Genomic DNA, 21,976 nt, shown 5'->3' on the forward strand with positions numbered 1-21,976 from the left:
CAGGAGACAGGTCCAAACGCCAGATATCTGTGCACCTTTCCTGTAAGAGGAGAGCTTGCCTGCAGAGAGTGCTCTGACCACTGAAACTCAGAGGAGAGATCTAGTCTCCCAGGTCTGGTGATAGAGGCTAACAGAATCACTAGAGGAACAAGTTCTAACGAAAGACAACTATAACAACTAACTCCAGAGATTACTAGATGGTGAAAGGCAAATGTAAGAATGTTACTAACAGAAACTAAGACCACTCACTATCATCAGAACGCAGCACTCCCACCTTGTCCAGTCCTGGCCACCCCAACACACCCGAAAAGCTATAACCGGATTTAAAAGCATACCACATGATGATCGTAGAGGACATCATGAAGGACTTTAATAACTCACTTAAAGAAATACAGGAGAACACTGCTAAAGAGTTACAAGTCCTTAAAGAAAAACAGGGAAACACAACCAAACAGGTAGAAGTCCTTAAAGAAAAACAGGAAAACACATTCAAACAGGTGATGGAAATGAACAAAACAATACTAGACCTAAAAAGGGAAGTAGACACAATAAAGAAAACCCAAAGTGAGACAACGCTTGAGATAGAAACCCTAGGAAAGAAATCTGGAACCATAGATGCAAGCATTAGCAACAGAATACAAGAGGTAGAAGAAGATTCCATAGAGAACATCGGCACAACAATCAAAGAAAATGCAAAATGCAAAAAGATCCTAACTCAAAACATTGAGGAAATCCAGGACACAATGAGAAGATCAAGTCTACGGATAATAGGAGTTGATGAGAATGAAGATTTTCAACTTAAAGGGCCAGCAAATATCTCCAACAAAATTATAGAAGAAAACTTCCCAAACCTAAAGAAAGACATGCCCATAAACATACAAGAAGCCTACAGAACTCCAAATAGACTAGACCAGAAAAGAAATTCCTCCTGACACATAATAATCAGAACAACAAATGCACTAAATAAAGATAGAATATTAAAAGCATTAAGGGAAAAGGGTCAAGTAACATATAAAGGCAGGCAAATTGCAATTACACCAGGCTTCTCACCAGAGACTATGAAAGCAAGAAGATCCTGGACAGATGTTATACAGACCCTAAGAGAACACAAATGCCAGCCCAGGTTACTGTGCCCAGCCAAACTTTCAATTACCATAGATGAAGAAACCCAAGTATTCCAAGACAAAACCAAACTCACACATTATTTTCCACGAATCCAGCCCTTCGAAAGATAATAAAAGAAAAAAACCAATACAAGGACAGAATCCATGCCTTAGAAAAAGCAAGAAAGTAATCCTTCAACAAACCTAAAAGAAGACAGCCACAAGAACAGAATGACAACTCTAACAACAAAAATAATAGGAAGCAACAATTACATTTCCTTAATATCTCTTAATATCAATAAACTCAATTCCCCAATAAAAAGACATAGACTAACAGACTGGCTATACAAACAGGACCCAACATTTTGCTGCTTACATGAAACCCATCTCAGGGAAAAAAACAGACACTACCTCAGAATGAAAGGCTGGAAAACAATTTTCCAAGCAAATGGTCTGAAGAAACAAGCTGGAATAGTCATTCTAAGACCAAATAAAATCGACTTCCAACCCAAAGTTATAAAAAAGACAAGAAGGGACACTTCATACTCACCAAAGGTAAAATTTTCCAGGAGGAACTCTCAATTCTGAATATCTATGCTCCAGATGCAAGGGCAGTCACATTAATTATAGAAACTTTAGTAAAGCTCAAAGCACACATTGCACCTCACACAATTAATAGGGGGAGACTTCAACACACAACTTTCATCAATGGACAAATCATGGAAACAGAAAATAAACAGGGACACAGTGAAACTAACAGAAGTTATGAAACAAGTGGATTTAACAGATATCTACAGAAAATTTTATCCAAAAACAAAAAGATACACCTTCTTCTCAGCACCTCATGGTACCTTCTCCAAAATTGACCATATAATTGGTCACAAAACAGGCCTCAACAGATACAAAAATATTGAAATTATCCCATGCATCCAATCAGATCACTAAGGCTGATTTTAATAACAACAATATAATAGAAAGCCAACATTCACATGGAAACTGAACAACACTCTTCTCAATGATACATTGGTCAAGGATGAAATAAAAAAAGAAATTAAAGACTTTTTAGAGTTTAATGAAAAGCCACAACATACCCAAACATATAAGACACAATGAAAGCATTTCTAAGTGGAAAAAATCATAGCTCTGAGTGCCTCTAAAAAGAAACTAGAGAGAGCACAAATTAGCAGCTTGACAACACACTTAAAAGCTCTAGAACAAAAGGAAGCAAATTCACCCAAGAGGAGTAGACTGCAGGAAATAATCAAACTCAGGGGTGAAATCAACCAAGTAGAAACAAGAAGAACTATTCAAAGAATCAACCAAATGAGGAGCTGGTTCTTTGAGAAAACCAACTAGATAGATAAATCCTTAGCCAGACTCACTACAAGGCACACTGACAGCATCCTAATTAACAAAGTCAGAAATGAAAAGGGAGACATAACAACAGATCCTGAAGAAATCCAAAACACCATCAGATCCTTCTACAAAAGACTATACTCAACAAAACTGGAAAACCTGGATGAAATGGACAAATTCCTAGACAGATACCAGGTACTAAAGTTAAATCAGGATCAGGTTAATGATCTAAACACTCCTATATCCCCTAAAGAAATAGAAGCAGTCATTAATAGTCTCCCAACCAAAAAAAAGTCCAGGACCAGATGAGTTTAGTGCAGAGTTCTATCAGACCTTCAAAGAAGATCTAATTCCAGTTCTTCACAAACTATTCCAAAAATAGAAACAGAAGGTACTCTACCCAATTCATTCTGTGAAGCCACAATTACTCTGATATCTAAACCACAGGAAGACCCAACAAAGATAGAGAACTTCAGACCAATTTCCCTTATGAATATTGATGCAAAAATAATCAATAAAATTCTCACTAACTGAATACAAGGACACATCAAAACAATCATCTATCCTGACCAAGTAGGTTTCCTTCCAGTGATGCAGGGATGGTTTAATATACGGAAATCCACTATATAAACAAACTCAAAGACAAAAACCACATGATCATCTTGTTAGATGTGGAGAAAGCATTTGCAAAATCCAACACCCATTCATGATAAAAGTCTTGGAAAGATCAGGAATTCAAGGCCCATACCTAAACATAATAAAAGCAATCTACAGCAAACCAGTAGCCAGCAACAAAGTAAATGGTGAGAACCTGGAAGCAATCCCACTAAAATCAGGGACTAGAAAAGGCTGCCCACTTTCTCCATACCTATTCAACACAGTATTTGTATTCCTAGCCAGAGCAATTCGACAACAAAAGGAGATCAAGGGGATACAAATTGGAAAGGAAGAAGTCAAAATATCACTTTTTGCAGATGATACGATAGTATACATAAGTGACCCTAAAATTTCCACTAGAGAACTCCTAAACCTGATAAACAGCTTCAGCACAGTAGCTGTATATAAAATTAACTCAGACAAGTCAGTGGCCTTTCTCTACAAAGGATAAACAGGCTGAGAAAGAAATGAGGAAAACAACACCCTTCACAATAGTCACAAATAATATAAAATACCTTGATGTGACTCTAACTAAGGAAGTGAAAGTTCTGTATGATAAGAACTTCAACTCTCTGAAGAAAGAAATCAAAGAAGATCTCAGAAGATGGAAAGATCTCCCATGCTCATGGATTGGCAGGATTAATACAGTAAAATGGCTATCCCTCTGAAAGCAATCTACAGATTCAATGCAATCCCCATCAAAATTTCAACTCAATTCTTCAACGAATTAGAAAGGGCAATCTGCAAATTCATCTGGAATAACAAAAAACCTAGGATAGCAAAAACTCTTCTCAAGGATAAAAGAACCTCTGGTGGAATCACCATGCCTGACCTAAAGCTGTACTACAGATCAATTGAGATAAAAACTGCACGTTACTGATATAGCGACAGAAATGTCGACCCATGGAATAGAATTGAAGACCCAGAAATGAATCCACACACCTATGGTCACTCGATCTTTGACAAGGAAGCTAAAACCACCCAGTGGAAAAAAGACAGAATTTTCAACAAATGGTGCTGGCACAACTGGTGATTCTCATGTAGAAGAATGCGAACTGATCCATTCCTATCTCCTTGTACTTAGGTCAAATCTAAGTGGATCAAAGGAACTCCACATAAAACCAGAGACAGTGAAACTTAGAGAGGATAAAGTGGGGAAAAGCCTCGAAGATACGGGCACAGGGGAAAAATTCCTGAATAGAACAGCAATGGCTTGTGCTCTAAGATCATAAATTGACAAATGGGACCTCATAAAATTTCAGAGCTTCTGTAAGGCAAAAGACACCATCAATAAGACAAAAAGGCCACCAACAGATTGGGAAAGGATCTTTACCAATCCTAAATCAGATAGGGGACTAATATCCAATATATATATAAAACTCAAGAAGGTGGACTCCAGAAAATCAAATAACCCCATTAAAAAAGGGCGCTCAGAGCTAAACAAAGAATTCTCACCTGAGGAATACAGAATGGCTGAGATGCACCTGAGAAAATGTTCAGCATCCTTAATCATCAGGGAAATGCAAATCAAAACAACCCTGAGCTTCCACCTCACACCAGTCAGAATGGCTAAGATCAAAATATCAGGTGACAGCAGATGCTGGCGAGGATGTGGAGAAAGAGGAACGCTTCTCCATTTTTGGTGGGATTGCAAGCTTGTACAACCACTCTGGAAATCAGTCTGGTGGTTCCTCAGAAAATTGGACATAGTGCAACCGGAGGATCCAGCAATACCTCTCCTGGGCATATATCCAGAAGATGTTCCAACTAGTAAGAGGGACACATGCTCCACTGTGTTCATAGCAGCCTTATTTATAATAGCCAGAAGCTGGAAAGAACACAGATGTCCTTCAACAGAGGAATGGATACAGAAAATGTGGTACATTTACACAATGGAGTACTACTCAGCTATTAAAAAGAATCAATTTATGAAATTCCTAGGCAAGTGGATGGACCTGGAGGGTATCATCCTGAGTGAGGTAACCCAATCACAAAAGAACTCACATGATATCTACTCACTGCTAAGTGGATATTAGCCCAGAAACTTAGAATACCCAAGATACAAGATACAATGTGCAAAACACATGAAACTCATGAACAATGAAGACCAAAATGTGGACACTTTGCCCCTTCCTATAGTTGGGAACAAAACATGTAACCCATGGAAGGAGTTACAGACACAAAGTTTGGATCTGAGACGAAAGGATGGACCATCTAGAGAATGCCATACCCGGGGATCCATCCCATAATCAGCTTCCAAATGCTGACACCATTGCATACACTAGCAAGATTTTGCTGAAAGGACCCAGATATAGCTGTCTCTTGTGAGGCTGTGCTGAGGCCTAGCAAACACAGAAGTGGTTGCTCACAGTCAGCTATTGGATGGATCACAGTGCCCCCAATGGAGGAGCTAGAGAAAGTACCCAAGGAGCTAAAGGAGTCTGCAACCCTATAGGCGGAACAACAATATGAACTAACCAGTACCCCCCCCCCATAGCTCATGTCCCTAGCTGCATATTTATCAGAAGATGGCCTACTCAGCCATCATTGGAAAGAGAGGCCTGTTGGTCTTGCAAACTTTATATGCCTCAGTACAGGGGAACACCAGGGCCAAGAAGTGGGAGTGATTGGGTAGGGGAGTGGGGTGGAGGTTATGGGGGCTTTTGGGATAGCATTGGAAATGTAAATGAAAAAAAATACCTAATTTAAAAAAAATGAAAATACTAAGTTGTACATTTAAAAATAAATTTTATTTGTTTAATAAAATAAAAAAATACAAAAAAAAGAAAGAAAAATGTGATAAAAGCTAAACAGAGAATTTTCACAAGAGGAGTCTCAAATGTACTAGAAGTGGTTAAAGAAACATCTATCAACCTTTGTCATCAGGTAAATGCAAATCAAAATATCCCTGAGAATCTATCACAACCAAAATGGCCAAGATAAAAACTGAAGGGATAGTATATGTTAATGAGGACACAGAGAAATGTGAGCACTCATTCATTGGCGGTGAGATTGCAAACTTGCACAAGCACATAAGAAAGCAATCTAGTAATTGCTCAGAAACCTGGAAATAGTACTACATGAAGACACCGATATACTGCTCCCTACAATATATTCAAAACTACTCCAACATATCAGGACATGTGCTACCCAGTGTTTATAGAAGCCTGATTCATAATAGCCAGAAACTGGAAACAACCCAGAAGTCCCTCAACCAAAAAAAAAAAAAAATGGATAAAAGAAAATGTGGTTCATTCGCACAATGTTATAGTACACAGCTATAAAACTTAGAACATTAAAATTTCCAAGAAATTGGATGGAACTAGAAAATATCATCTTCAAGGAGGTAATCCAGACTCAAAACACATGTATAGTATGTACTTACTTATTAGAGATATTAGCGATTAGGTATAAGATACCCATTTTACAATCTATAGACCAATAGAAAATAAACAAAAAAGGGAGGCCAAATTGAGGATACTTGAATCTCACTTAGAGGGAGTATAAAATAGTCATAAGAGGTAGATGGAGAAAGGTAACTTTCTGTGAGACAGAATGTGGTAGGGAATGGTGGTCTCAGTATCAGGTCTTGTAAAAGTCAGGAGAGATGTTATGATCATCAGGAGAACAAAAAGTGAGCTGCACCTGGCAGTAGTGGAGGGTTTGGGGCAATCTCAAAGAAGTGCCAGAGACATCTCATTAGGAAGGCTACTAGTAGTAAGTGCATGTGATGATAACTAAGACCAATAGCACTGCAGATATGGCACATAAAGAGGACACCTTCTATGGCCAAGCATTCCCAGCAGTGGAGGGATAAGGAAAACAACATAGCCATCACATTTTTGACCCAAAATTATTCCTAGGTACAAGAAATGCAGTGATGGTGCAGAGACTGAGAGAATGGCCAACCAATAACTGGCCCAACTTGAGAACCATTCCAGGGGCAAGTATCAATCCGACACAAATAATGATACATATTATGCTTGCAAAAAAAGAACCTAGGATAACTGTCCTTCCAGATGCTCCACCCAGCAGCTAATTGAAACAAATGAAGAGACTCACAGCCTAACATTGAAAAGAGTTACAGGACAATTATGGAAGTATTGGAGTCCAGAGATGGTTAGGAACTTCACCGGAAGAACAAGAGTCATATAACTTCGACACTTCGGGACTCTCAGAGATTGATCCACCAATCAAATAGTGTACATGCGATGCACTTAGCCCCACCAACCCCCAATATATGTAGCATATGTGCAGCTCAATCTCCATGTGAGTTCCTCAAGAGCTGAAGCGGGTGCCTTCCTTAAGCTGATACCCTTCTGGAGAATTCATTCCACAAATGAGCTGCCTTCTTTGGTCAGAGTGAGAGAGGATGAGTCTAATCCTATTGAATCTTGGTGTGCCAGGGTGACAGGATATACTCTGGTTGCACACCCTTCCAGCAGAAAAAGGAAGGGGAGACTCTTTGGGGGTGAACCAGGAGGGGTGGCATTTGATATATAAATGGAATAAAATATTAATTAATGGAAAAAATCACTAACATCACAAATGGCCTATAAAACATTTGGGTGGTGGCAGGTGGTCCTAAGTTGTTTAAGAATCTAAGGTGAGAAAGCTACAATTAGCATGACAGTAAAGAGAAATAGTACATGTTCTCCATTTCCACTACTTTCTCAAATTTTCTGCTTCAACTCCAGTCCTTATTTCAACTGACGATAAGCCTTTTTGTCCACAATATTCTATGGTCCTGCTATTTTATCACAATAGAAACCCTAAGACACTTAGCTTAGACAGTCACTGTCAGTTTTCAGATGGCCTTTGATTTCAAGCCTTTGACAAATAAAGAACAAAGTGAGTATTTCCCATTTATACTTAACTGTATTGTTGGAAACATGTAGGCAACAAAATTAATATGAGGATAGAAAAATTTTATTTGTAACATCACAGTTTGAGGGTGAAGTTCCCTAAGGCAGAGGATTATGACAGGGCTAATTTTAGGACACTGGGCAGATTTCATTAAATTCAGGAAAGGAAAGTGATGGCCGTTGCTGACCAAAGGTCATTTCCACTTTCATTCAATGGCCAATGGAGGAAAACAGCAAAAACCAACATATTTAGGTATAAATTTTAATTAATATACTTTCTGTATTATAAAATACATACTTTACTTGTGCACTAATTAAGAGCTAAGTGTTTTGTATCTTGTATTTAATATTTTTCAGATTCCTCACTCTGTATGCAGTGAGAGCTGCAGTCCTGGATTCAGGAAAGTTGCCCTGGAGAGCAAGCCTACCTGTTGCTTTGACTGCACTCCTTGCCCAGACAATGAGATTTCCAATGAAACAGGTGAAGGACAAGTTTCTCAGAGGATTTTCCATTCTTTCTACAGTGCTCTCACAAAACTAAGTAAAGGAAAAAAATGAGACAAGGGAACCACATGACCATTACGTTACTTCAGTTTAACAACTGAATCTTTTACCTGTATGTTCTATTAAAATAACACATAGGAATGATTCACCTTCTTAGTCATTGTAGGCATTGTGGGATCAAGAATTCACTTCCTCACAGCAAAGATGAATGTGCAATTTCAGCATAAATTTAATCAATAATATTCTGAATATTAAGTCTTTGGAATCTTGGCCAGGTGGTGGTGGCACATGCCTTTATTCCCAGCACTTGGGAGGCAGAAGCAGGTGGATAATCTGAGTACAAGGCTAGCCTGGTCTACAGAGTGAGTTTCAGGAAAGTCAGGACTACACAGAGAAACCCTGTCTCAAAAAAAAAATTAACCAAAACAAAACAAAACAAAACAAAAAACAAAATATTAATCTTGAAAGCAAACTTTAATGATACTTGCATTACATTTAAATTTGAATAATTTAGCTTTGCTATAGTAGTTCCATAATTGTCTTATTTCATACAGTGGACCCAGAAACTATTTCATTTTCCCAGTTGCAATTTCTGTATTTGATCTGTTTTAGGGCATAAGAAAGTTTCTAAATTAATATAATTACAACATTTTATTGCCAGGTTTCCTTCAACCCAGTAAATGCATTTGAACAATACGTTAGACAAAGAAATTAAGTTATTGTGAACAGGCTGGAAGACAGACAGTCATAGACAAAGAAATTAAGTTATTGTAAACAGGCTGAAAGACAGACAGTCAAAGATGTAAGGGATGGAATTAAAAAACTGAATACCTATTTTGTATAGAATTTTATAAATTAATTCACTTTTCAAGAAGTGTAATTATTTTATATATTTAATATTTCCATATCTACTAATGAAGTTGAAACTATAGTTATGTACCATTTGAAAATATTATTGTAACTGACTCAACAGTGGGGATGTCCTCAAAGTTTAGAATATGTTGTGTTACTCATTAACTCATTAACACCCAAATATCAATAGTGTATGTATGTTCTCATTAGAACTACTGGAAACAAATATAAATGTGTAGAAAGGTCATGTGACATCCTTTAAAATGAGAACTGGTAACATATCCACGTTTTGATGCACTGGTAGATGGGTGAATGTAATGTTGCTGGAGTGAATATGCCAAGATCTACTGAACACTGCACACACCTGTATTCATTCATCAAGACATGAAGTGAAGAATAATAAGTTCCAGAAAATTTGGGGGAAATGTTAAACTATGTCAAAATAAGAACAACAAGCATGAGCCAGTCACAAGGTGCCTACAATCAGCAGGTGTAGAATAAGCATTGTGCCACTCCAGGTTGAATAGTAAACATAAGTAGAAGGGATTTACAGTTAATAACATTGATGTGAAAAAGAAGGCTATTTGTTGATTCTTTCAGTATTATTTGTGAAATAAATTCCCATTTTCTATATGTACATTGTATTAAACATAACACATTTCTGACAGGGGCACGATAATTTTGTTTTTATTATTTATTCTACATCCCAATCCATGCCTCACCTCTTGTTCTCATCCTCAGAAAATCCCTCTCCTATCCACTTTCTCATTCTCCAATCAGAAGCAGGAGCCCTCACCTTTGGCTGTCATCTAACCTGGCTATTATTTGTCTACATCACTAGTCAAGTCCTCTTCCACTGAGGCCAGAGAAGGCAACCAAGTTAGAAAAACATTTGACAGACAATCAAGCACTATATAGATAGCTATATTTTCATTTCTTTGCTGTTCATCTGCTCCATATGTAGGGAGGGGCAGGTTTTGTCTGAGAGTGTCTGCATCTGTTTCATTCAGCAGGAGAGACTATCAATAATAATTTCAGGAATTGGTATTTTCCAATGGGATGAAACTGAAGTGCGACCATTGTCTCTATTGGTTCTATTGGGAATATTGGTTGTCTTTACCCTCAGTCTCTACCACAACCCTTATTTCTGCAACTCTTGTAGAAAGGATGAATTCAGAGTGAAAAATTGTGTGTGTGAGTTCGTTTCCCTATTGCTTCAATAGGGGCTTCCTGGCTAAAGGGGGTACACTTTTCAGGTTCCAAAGAACCACTATTATGACTCTGAGGTAAGGTCACCCTTTTGATTGCTGGGGGCTCCCAGCAATCTTTATCATATCCTCATAATTCTTGCCATCCTATACCTCACACTACGGATTTCTAGTCTCTCTCCTGGCATTCTATCCCTCTCCTGTGTTTCTCTGTACACTTGACCAGGAACACTCCAAGTCACCTCCTTGTCCCCTCTGCCACCCAGATGCCTCATTCCGTCTGCCTCCTATAACTATTATATTCTACCTTCTAAGTGAGAATCAAGTACCCTCACTTGAGTGCTGCTTTTACTTTAGCTTTGTGTCTTTAGTGTGTATTGTGTGTATCCTGTACTTATGGCTAATATCCACGTATAATTGTGAATATACCATGATAATCCTTTGGGGCTACCAATCTCTGGATGATAGTCTCACGTTCAATCAATTTCCCTGCAAAATTCATGGTGCCCTTGTTTTTAATGGCTGAATAGTACTCCATTCTGTAGGCATACCAATTACTCTTTATCTATCCATTCTTCAGTTAAGGGATATCTAAGTTGTTTCCAGTTTCTAGTTAGTAGGAAGAAAACTGATATGAACATAGTTGAGCCAGTGTCACTGTGCAATAATGTGCCATCTTTGGATTTATGACCAGAAGTGATAGAGCTGGGTCTTGAGGCAGAAATATTGCCACTTTTCTGATAATCCAGTAAATTGATTTCCAGAGTGTCCTTGCCTAATAGAAGGTTTTTAGTTTCATTGGTTACCATATATGAATTCTTTATCTTAGAGCCTGATCCATTACTCTTTTGTACAGGAAGTTTTCTCTAGTACCAATGCATTACTGACTATTCCTCAGTTTCCTTCTACTAGATTTATTTTATTTGTCTTTATGTTAAGATCTTCAGTCCACTTCACTTGGAGTTTTGTGTAGGAAGATATATATAAATCTATTTTCATTCCTCTACATGCAGACATCCCATTAATTCAGCACTAATTCTTTAAGATGCTTTCTTTTTCACATTCTATGGTTTTGTGTCTGTAGGTATGTGGCAATATTTGAAGACTGATGCCATTGATCAACCTGTTTATCCCTAGACTATTACCATGCAAATTTTGTTACTATTACTTGATAATATACCTAGAGTTCTGGGATGTGTGTACCTCCAAGAGTTTAATTATAGTTTAGGATTGTTATAGCAATGTTGGGTTATTTGTTTGTTTCTTTTTTTTTTCCATCTGAAGTTAAGAATTGCTATTTCAAGGTATGTAATTAATTGTATTGAAATTTTTATGAGGATCACACTAAATATGTAGATTGGTTTTGGTAATATAGTTATGTACATTATATTAACCCTACCATTTCAAGAGAATTGGAGATCTTTCCATATTCTGTAATCTTCTTTAATTTTTTTCTACAGTGATTTCAAGTTGTTGTTATAAAGGTGTTTAAATTCATGGTTAGAGTTACATGAAGATATTTGTATTATTTGTAAATATTGTAAAGTGTTTTATTTCCCTTATTTCTTTCTCAGTTAATTTACCATTTGTATAAAGGAGGACTATGTTTTTATATTTTTTATTTTTAGGTAATTTTGAATCTAGCCACTTTGCTGAAGGTATTCTCTGGTAGAATTTTGGAGTTGTTTTTATTTATTATATCATCTGTGAATAGAAATCCTTTCACTTCTTTCATTCCAATTTGCATCGACTTGATTTCTTTTAGTTCTCTAATAACTCAAGCTAGAACTTCAAGTACTGTATTGAGTAGATTAACAAGAGTGAGTAGCCTTGTCTTGTCCCTGATTTTAGTGGAATTGCCTAAGTTTCTTTCCATGTAATCGGATGTTGGCTCTTGGTTTGCTGTATGTTGGTTTTATAGCATTGAGATATATGCCTTGTATCCATGATTGCTCCAAGACTTTTAAAAAGAATTGGTGTCACATTTTGTTAAAGTTATTTTTCTGCATCTAATGGGATGACCATGAGTTTTTTTTTCATTTTATTTTTATAGTGAATTACACAAATGGATTTTCTTTTTTTTTTAATTAGGTATTTTCCTTGTTTACATTTCCAATGCTATCCCAAAAGTCCTCCATACCCACCCCCACAATCCGCTACCCACCCACTCCCCCTTTTTGGCCCTGGCGTTCCCCTGTACTGGGGCATATAAAGTTTGCAAGTCCAATGGGCCTCTCTTTGCAGTGATGGCCGACTAGGCCATCTTTTGATACATATGCAGCTAGAGACAAGAGCTCCGGGGTACTGGTTAGTTCATATTGTTGTTCCACCTATAGGGTTGCAGTTCCCTTTAGCTCCTTGGGTACTTTCTCTAGCTCCTCCATTGGGGGCCATGTAACCCATCCAATAGCTGTTTGTGATCATGCACTTCTGTGTTTGCTAGGCCCCGGCATAGTCTCACAAGAGACAGCCATATCTGGATCCTTTCAATAAAATCTTGCTAGTGTATGCAATGGTGTCAGCGTTTGGAAGCTGATTATGAGATGGATTCCTGGATATGGCAATCACTAGATGATCCATCATTTTGTCACAGCTCCAAATTTTGTCTCTGTAACTCCTTCCATGGGTGACCTGGAGGGCATCATCTTGAGTGAGGTAACCCAATCACAAATATATATATATATATTTATATATATGGTGTGTGTGTGTGTGTTCATTTCTTCATCAATATTCATAAGGGAAATAGAACTAAAATTCTCTTTGTTGAGTCTTTGTGTAATTTGGGTATCAGTATGATGCAAGCCACATAGAAAGAGTTCCACCGTGTTCCTCTGTTTCTATTGTGTGGAGTAATTTAGGGAGTATTGCTATTAGCTCTTCTTTGAAACTCTGGTAGGATTCTGCAATAAAACCATCTGACTCTGGGCATCTTTGGTCAGGAGATATTTCATGACTGCATCTCGTTTCTCAGGGTTTTAGGGCTATTTATATAGGTTTCCTGATTTTAATTTAACCTTTGTAAGTGTGATACTAGTTTAGAAAACCATCCTATTTTTAAGATTTTCCAGCTTTGTAGATTACGGGCTTTGAAGAAAGACCAAGTGCTTTATTTGTACTTTTTTTTTCTCTGTTTTCTCTCTCTTTTCTTTTTAGATTTTATTTATTTTGATAACATCTCCACATATTTTAGTTAGTGTGGCAAGGGTATGTTTATCTTGTTGATTTTCTCTAAGAGCTAATCTTGTCTTCATTGGTCCATTTTTTCCTAATCATTGGATTTCAAATTATTGAAATCAGATTATTTTCTTCCCTAACTCCTCTTAACTGTGTTTTCTTCTTTTTTTCTTGACCTTTTAAACGTACATTTTTTGTTCATATGAAAAATTTCAAATAAATTTCTTTATGGACATACTCAATGTAATGGACTTTCCCCTTAGAATTATTTTTACTGTTTTCCAAGAATTTGCATATGTTGGACCTTTATATTTATTGAATTTTAAAAGCTTCTTCCTTCCTTCCTTCCTTCCTTCCTTCCTTCCTTCCTTTCTTTCTTTCTTTCTTTCTTTCTTTCTTTCTTTCTTTCTTTCTTTCTTCCATGAACCAGAGATCATTGAGTAGAGGCTTGTTCAATGTCCGTGATTGTGTCTACTTTCTGGTGTTTCTGTTGTTGTTGAAGTCCAGCTTTCCTACATAGTTGCCGCATAGAGGAAATGGTGCTACTTCAATTTTCTTGTATCTGTGAAGGATGCTAAATTTTAGAGGAAGACTTGAGTGATAAGAAAATGGTACATTCTTTTGTGTTTGTGTATAATATTATCTAGATGACTTTTAGGTCCATTTTATTCATACTTTCCGCCAGTTTTCTTATTTCTCTATTAACTTTTTTACTAAGCAACCTGTCAGTTGGTGAGATTGTGGTATAGCATCAACCACTTTTAATATGTGGAGTTTGATATGCGTTTCCAACTTTAGGGATGATTCTTTTACAAACATGGGTGCCCTTGAATTAGGAGCATACATGTTGAGAATTGAGATATCATTTTAGTGGATTTTTCTTTAATGAGTATGTAGTGTCCTTTCCCATTTGTTTAATTCTAGTTGAAAGTCTATTTTCATACATATAAGAATAGTTATTTCAAATTGCTTCTAGGGTCCTGTGGCCCAGAAAAAATTATAGCATTTACTCTGAGCTAATAGCTATCTGCATTGCTGAGCTGTGTTTCCTTTTTGCAGCAAAAGGTTGGTTCCTATTTTTGCATTTGTTCTGTATGCCTGTTTCTTTTTTATTGGAAAGTTGAGTCCATTGCTGGTGAGAGACATTAACAGCCAGCTATTGTTTACACCTGTTATTTTGATGTTTGTAATGTTAGTGTGTATGTGTTATTGTGTGTATTTAACTTTCTTTTTCTGGTATGGAATTATTTATTTCCTGTGTTTTCTTGAAAGTAGTTATATTCTTTCTGTTGGAGTTCTCCTTCAATTTGTTTTCTTTTCTTTCCTTTTCTTTTTTTCTTTTTCTTTTTTCTTTTCTTTTTTTTTCAGGACTCTATTTGTGGATAGATAGTGTTTAAATTCAGAGTTTTCTTGAAATATTGTTGCTTTCTCCATCTATATTTGTTGAGAATTTTTTGGGGGGTGTAGTACCTTAGATTGGCATGTGTGTTTCTATAGGTTTTAAGATATTTGTCAAGGCCCTTCAGTTTTTAGGGTCTCTATCAAAAGGTAAAATTCTAATAGTTTCTGCATTTGTTTGTTACTTGGTCTTTTTCGCTTGCTGCTTTTAATATTCTTTTATTGTTCTCTAAATTCCATATTTTGGTTATTTTGTTGAGACAAGACTTTCTTTTCTGTTCCAATATACTTTGTGTTCTGCAAGCATATTAGATATTTATAGGAATTTCTCTCTTTAATGTGTGAATATGTTCTACTATGATTTTGTTGAAAAACTTTCTCATCCTTGGAGGTGAAACTCTTTAACTTCTATTTCTATCATTCTTTGGTTTGGTGTTTTCATTGTAACCCAAATTTTCTGGATATTTTATTTCAGGGATATCTTAGAATAAATATTTTCTTCTACTGATGCACTAATTTGTTTAATTGTTTGCCTGAGATTCTCTCCTCCATCCCTTCTGTGTTGGTGATTCATGCATCTGTTGTTCTGATTCTCTTCCCTAGGTTTTCCATCTCCAGTTATGCCTCACCTTGTATTTTTATTGCTCCTATTTCCACTATCATGTCTTGAACACATTTATTTATTCCCCTGGTTAATTGTAAATTCTTTAAGGGATTTATTTGTTTCCTCTCTAGAGGCCTATATTTGTTTTCCCTTATTTCTTTAAGCGATTTATTTATTTCCCTCTTAGTTGAATCTATCATCTTTATAAGATTGGTTTTCAGGACATTGTTGTTTGGTTGTGTTAAATTATGCAGGGCTTGAAGTTGTAGGATAGGGGTGTTCTATGGTCCTTGACTTTTGTTGTTTCCTATCATTCTTTGGTTTGGTGTTTTCATTGTACCTTTATGGTTCTGGATCAACAGGTCTGATGAAGGTAGGCAGACAGGTGGTAGGAGACTGGAAGTCTGGTCTGGAAAGCAGGATAATTATATTTCCTCACCTATTAATTCTCATTATTTCACTATAAACACATTATACATAAATCATTCCTCTGGAACATATTGAAAGAAAACATAAAAACTACCAACTGACTGTTTATTTGATTATACTTCCTCTATGCAGATTGAAGACATAGTCATTTCATTTATGAATTTAATGTAATTGTAGAAGGAACACATCAAATGTCACCTCAAAATTCTTCTACTATTATAGACTAAGCATTAGACATTTCAGTGATATTTACATTTGCTTTGATAGAGTAGAATGAAGAATTTATCTACATATATCACTAAGTCAGATTGTATTAGTTTAAAAATACAGTGTTGAATATTCAAAAGTTAAAAACATTACTTAGAAAATATAGGGAAATATACAAAACCTATATTTCAAGACAAGACATAAGTTGTAAACAAAGTAAAATGTTGTGTGTTACAAATCAGTCACCATTGATGAATGAATACTGTTTCTATGAATCATATTAGAAGCTAACATAACATAGAATAAAAAATTATCTAAAAGCAGACCAGCATAGATTTATATGAGTGTGACATTAGCCAAAATAAAGACATTGAGAAAATGTTAACTATTGTGACAGGAGAGTTTTAAAAAGCATAAGAAACATACACAAATAGAGATTAGAGTGTAAAAGGATTTGAATGTATATTCTTTCTATATGATTTAGGGAAAAAATGAAAGAAAATCATTCTTGAAATGAAATATTTACAAATTGTGGAAAGTTATACATGTCATGAAATAAGTCATATATTTTTCTTCCTCTAAGTTTGATTCACAGAGATTTAGTTCTTAAAAATCTGTTGTGGAGGAACAAAGAAAAAGTAAATTTAATTATGTAGGTGTTTGACTAAAAAACTTTCACTAAGTTTATCAATAGTTCCATGAACTAATAGCCACAAAATTCTCTCAATATATAAAGGAGTTTACATCCCCCATACTAACCTGAATATCATCAAAGAACACAGAAATAATTAGAGTTAAGTCCCAATAAGTTTTCTCTAACATCCACATATTAACAATAACATCTGTGAGATTTGCCTGTTAACAAAAAATGAGAGGGGTGGAAAAGACAAGAAATATTTTAAACAATTATTCACTGGCATCCAATCAAGATCACATGAAAAGAAAACATTGCATACATCTAAGACTACCATGATTTTATACAATAAATTCAATGAACAATATTTCTTGAAAATTGAATTCACAAAATCAATTGGAAATTAAGAAACATTTTGTTTGTGAATTGGTATAAGAAGTAAATTATTTTCTGCAGTATAATTTTGTATTCTCAAAATCTAAATGTAAGTTTCAACTATATTACAAAATATAAATAAAAGGTTAAGAAAAAAATATCCTCCATATCCATCCATTTGCCTAAGAATTTCATAAATTCATTGTTTTTAATACATTTTCTGTATCCATTCTGTTGAGGGACATCTGGGTACTTTCCAGCTTCTGTCTTTATAAAGAAGGCTTCTATGACCATAGTGGAGCATGTACCCTTATTACTAGCTGGAACATCTTCTGGGTCTATGCCCAGGGTAGTTATTGCTGGATATTTCTATAGTACTATGTCCAATTTTCTGAGGAACCATCAGACTGATTTCCAGAGTAGTTGAACCAGATTGCAATCCCACCAATGGTGGACTGTTCTTTTTCCACTTCCTAGCCAACATCTGCTGTCACCTGAATTGTTGATCTTAGCCATTCTGACTGGTGTGAGGTGGAATCTCAGGATTGTTTGGATTTACATTTCCCCAGTGATTAAGGATGTTTGAACATTTTTTCAGGTGCTTCTCAGCCATTTGTTATTCCTCAGTTGAGAATACTTTTTTTTAGCTCTGCACCCAACTTTTTAAATAAGGTTATTTGATTTTTTGGAGTCCATCTTCTCGAGTTCTTTAAGTGTATTAGATATTAGTCCTCTATCTGATTTAGGAATAGTAAAGATCATTTCCCAATCTGTTGTTGGCCATTTGTCTTATTGACATGACATTTGCCTTACAGAAGCTTTGCAGTTTTATAAGGCCCATTTGTCGATTCTCAATCTTACAGCACAAGCCATTTCTGTTGTGTTCAGGAATTTTTCCCCTGTGCCCATATTTTTGAGACTTTTCCCCAATGTCTTCTCTATAAGTTTCAGGGTCTCTGGTTTTATGTGGAGTTCCTTAATCCACTTAGACTTGAGCTTTGTACTAAGAGGTAAGAATGGATCAATTCACATTCTTCTACATGATAACGGCCAGATGTGCCAGCACCATCTGTGGAAATGCTGTCTTTTTTCCACTGGATGGTTTTAGCTCCCTTGTCAAAGATGAAGTGATCATAGGTTTGTAAGTTCATTTCTGGGTCTTGAATTCAATTCTATGGATCTACCTGTCTGTCGCTGTACCAGTATTATGCTGTTTTTATCACAATTGCTCTGAAGTACAGCTTGAGGTGAGGCATGGTGATTCCACCAAAGGTTCTATTATTGTTGAGAAGAGTTTTTCCTATTCTAGGTTTTTTTATTGTTGTTGTTATTTCAGATGAATTTGTAAATTGCCCTTTCTAACTCAGTGAAGAATTGAGTTGGAATTTTGATGGGGATTGCCTTGAGTCTATTGATTGCTTTTGACAAGATACCATTTTTACTGTATTGATCCTGGCAATTCATGAGCATAGTAGATCTTTCCATCTTCTAAGATCTTCGATTTCTTTCTTCAGAGACTTGAAGTTCTTATCATACAGATCTTTCACTTCCTTAGTTAGAGTCACACCAAGGTATTTTATATTATTTGTGACTATTGTGAAGGGTGTTCTTTCCCTGATTTCTTTCTCATCCTCTTTATCCTTTGTGTAGAGAAAGGCCACTGAGGTAACCCAATCACAAAAGAACACACGTGCTATACACTCATTAATAAGCAGATATTAGACCAGAAATTTACAATACACAAGATACAATTTGCAAAACACATGAAACTCAAGAAGAAGGAAGACCAAAGTGTGGATACTTCATTCCTTTTTAGAATGGGGAACAAAATACCTATGGAAGGAGTTACAGAGACAAAGATGGGAGCTCAGACGGAAGGAAGGACCATCCAGAGAATGCCCCACCTGGGAATCCATCATATAATCAACCAGCAAACCCAGACACTATTGAATATTCCAAAAAGATTTTGCTGACAGGACCCTAATATAGCTCTCTTTTCTGAGGCTATGCCAGTGCCTGACAAATACAGAAGTGTATGCTCACAGTCATCTATTAGATGGAACACAGGGCTCCTAATGAAGGAACTAGAGAAAGTACCCAAGGAGCTGAAGGGGTCTGCAACCCAATAGGAGGAACAATAATATGAACTAATCAGTACCCCTGAGAGTTGTGTCTCTAGTTGGATATGTAGCAGAGGATGGCCTAGTTGGAAATCAATGGGAGGAGAGGCCCTTGGTTTTGTGAAGATCATGTACCCCAGTACAGGGGTATGCCAGGGACAGAAAGTGGGAGTCAGTGGGTTGGAGAGCAGGGCAGGTGGAGGATATAGGGGACTTTGGGGATAGCATTTGAAATATAAATGAAGAAAATATCTAATAAAAATAAAACTTAAATAATAAGGACAGTTCAACATACAGTAAAATAAATGGGCTCTAGTAATATGGTTTTCTGCATATTTTCATTGTCTGTTTGACACAATCAATATTATTGAATAAAAGAAAAGCAGTATTAAAAATTTTTTCAAGGACTTGTAGGCCAGCCTCTTGCACACATCGTGTTTAGTGATTGCTGTGGGCTAGAAAGCCTCACTGCACTGTTGTGATTTTTGAGGTGGTACCATGAGCTACTTAACAAATCAGGTTGAGTAATACGGTAGAGACAGGGCAGGCTAAACCACACCCTGATGTATTCAGACTGAATTCTTACCTCCTTATCATATCTTCAGTTCCTTTATTGTTTGCTCAGTGATATATTCATAATGGGTAATGTGAAAAACACCCATATCTCCAGAAGGGGCATTTCCTCATGGGTTTTTTTTGAAAGGACTATAAACCTTTACTTGTAGGATTATTCACTTTAGAATACATGTTTCTCTATACCAAAAGTGACAATGGAACATGGTTGTAGTAACAATGCAATGACGTTGAACTCTAAAATATATTAGGGTAAAGGGAAAACTTGACCATGGATTTACAAACAACTTCATTTCTACCAGATTTGGATCAGTGTGTGCACTGTCCAGAAACTCATTATGCGAATGGAGAGAAGAGATACTGCCTGAAGAAAAGAGTAACATTTCTGTCCTATGATGATCCCCTGGGGAAGGGAATCACACTTCTTTCCATTGGATTCTCAACACTCACAGCTCTTTTTATTTGGGTATTTGTAGACCACAGAGGCACTCCAATTATAAAGGCCAATAATAGATCCCTCAGTTACATACTGCTCATCACTCTCATCCTCTGTTTCCTCTGTCCATTGCTCTTCATTGGCCTTCCAAATACAGCAATGTGTATAATGCAACAGTACATATTTGGACTTCTGTTCACTGTGGCCCTATCCACTGTGTTAGCCAAAACCATCACTGTAGTTATGGCCTTCAAGATTACTGCTCCAGGAAGAAAGATAAGATGGTTGCTGACATCACAGGTCCCTAAATTTGTCATTCCAGTTTGCACCCTGATACAAATACTTCTCTCTGGTATATGGCTGGGAACATCTCCTCCATTTATTGACAAGGATTGTCACTCTGAACATGGACACATCATCATTCTTTGCAGCAAGGGCTCATATATTTACTTCTACTGCACTCTGGCTTACCTGGGAGTCATGGCCTTTGGGAGTTACCTCTTGGCTTTCTTGTCCAGGAGACTGCCCGACAGATTTAATGAATCTAAGTCACTGGCTTTCAGCATGCTTGTGTTCTGCAGTGTATGGGTCATGTTTCTCCCTGTCTACCACAGCACCTCTGGGAAGGTCATGGTGGCTATGGAAATATTCTCTACCTTGGCTTCCAGTGCAAGCATTCTTATCATAGTCTTTGCTCCTAAGTGCTACATTGTTTTGTTTAGGCCAGAGGTGAACACACTTACTCACAACAGGGATAAAAGACAGCACAGGAGCAAAATTTTACTTTAAAACATAGTTCACATGATTCTTCAACTAAATTGAATTTTTCTAGATATCAACCATTTTAACTGTCAAATGTAAATTTATGCAATGTTGTTCTTTTTTCTTCCTGTCTTTATTTTTTTATTAGATATTTTTTATATACATTTCAAAATCTATCCCGAAAGTTCCCTATACCCTCCCCCTGTCCTGCTCCCCTACTGACCCACTCCTGCTTCTTGGCCCTGGCATTTCCCTGTACTGGGGCATATAAAGTTTGCAATATCAAGGGGCCTCTCTTCCCAGTGATGGCCGACTAGGTCATCTTCTGCTACATATGCAGCTAGAGATACGAGCTCTGGGGGTACTGGATAGTTTATATTGTTGTTCCACCTATAGGGTTGCAGACCCCTTCAGCTCCTTGGGTGCTTTCTCTAGCTTCTCCATTGGGGGCCCTGTATTCCATCTTATAAATGACTGTGAGCATCCACTTCTGTATTTGCCAGGCACTGGCATAGCCTCATATGAGACAGCTATAACAGGGTCCCTTCAGCAAAATCTTTATGGCATATGCAATAGTGTCTGAGTTTGGGGACTGATTATGGGATGGATCCCTGGGTGGGGTAGTCTCTGGATAGTCCATCCTTTCACCATAGCTCCAAACTTTGTCTCTGTAACTCCTTTCATGGGTATTTTGTTCCCTATTCTAAGGAGGGATGAAG

The 21,976-nt window shown here is 36.7% G+C and overlaps 1 protein-coding gene across 1 annotated transcript in view; it reads left to right on the top strand.

Moving 5' to 3' along the window:
* Vmn2r80 (vomeronasal 2, receptor 80) overlaps window positions 1-21,284 on the top strand; it is a 46,118-nt gene extending 24,834 nt beyond the window's left edge. Inside the window, exons 5-6 of the mRNA NM_001103368.1 lie at window positions 8,339-8,462; window positions 20,362-21,284. Coding sequence (NP_001096838.1) covers window positions 8,339-8,462; window positions 20,362-21,284 — 1,047 coding nt within the window. The remainder of the gene's footprint in view (window positions 1-8,338; window positions 8,463-20,361) is intronic.
* The last annotated feature ends 692 nt before the right edge of the window (window positions 21,285-21,976 follow it).

Source organism: Mus musculus, chromosome 10, assembly GCF_000001635.26.
Source record: "Mus musculus strain C57BL/6J chromosome 10, GRCm38.p6 C57BL/6J".
NCBI lineage: Eukaryota > Metazoa > Chordata > Mammalia > Rodentia > Muridae > Mus > Mus musculus.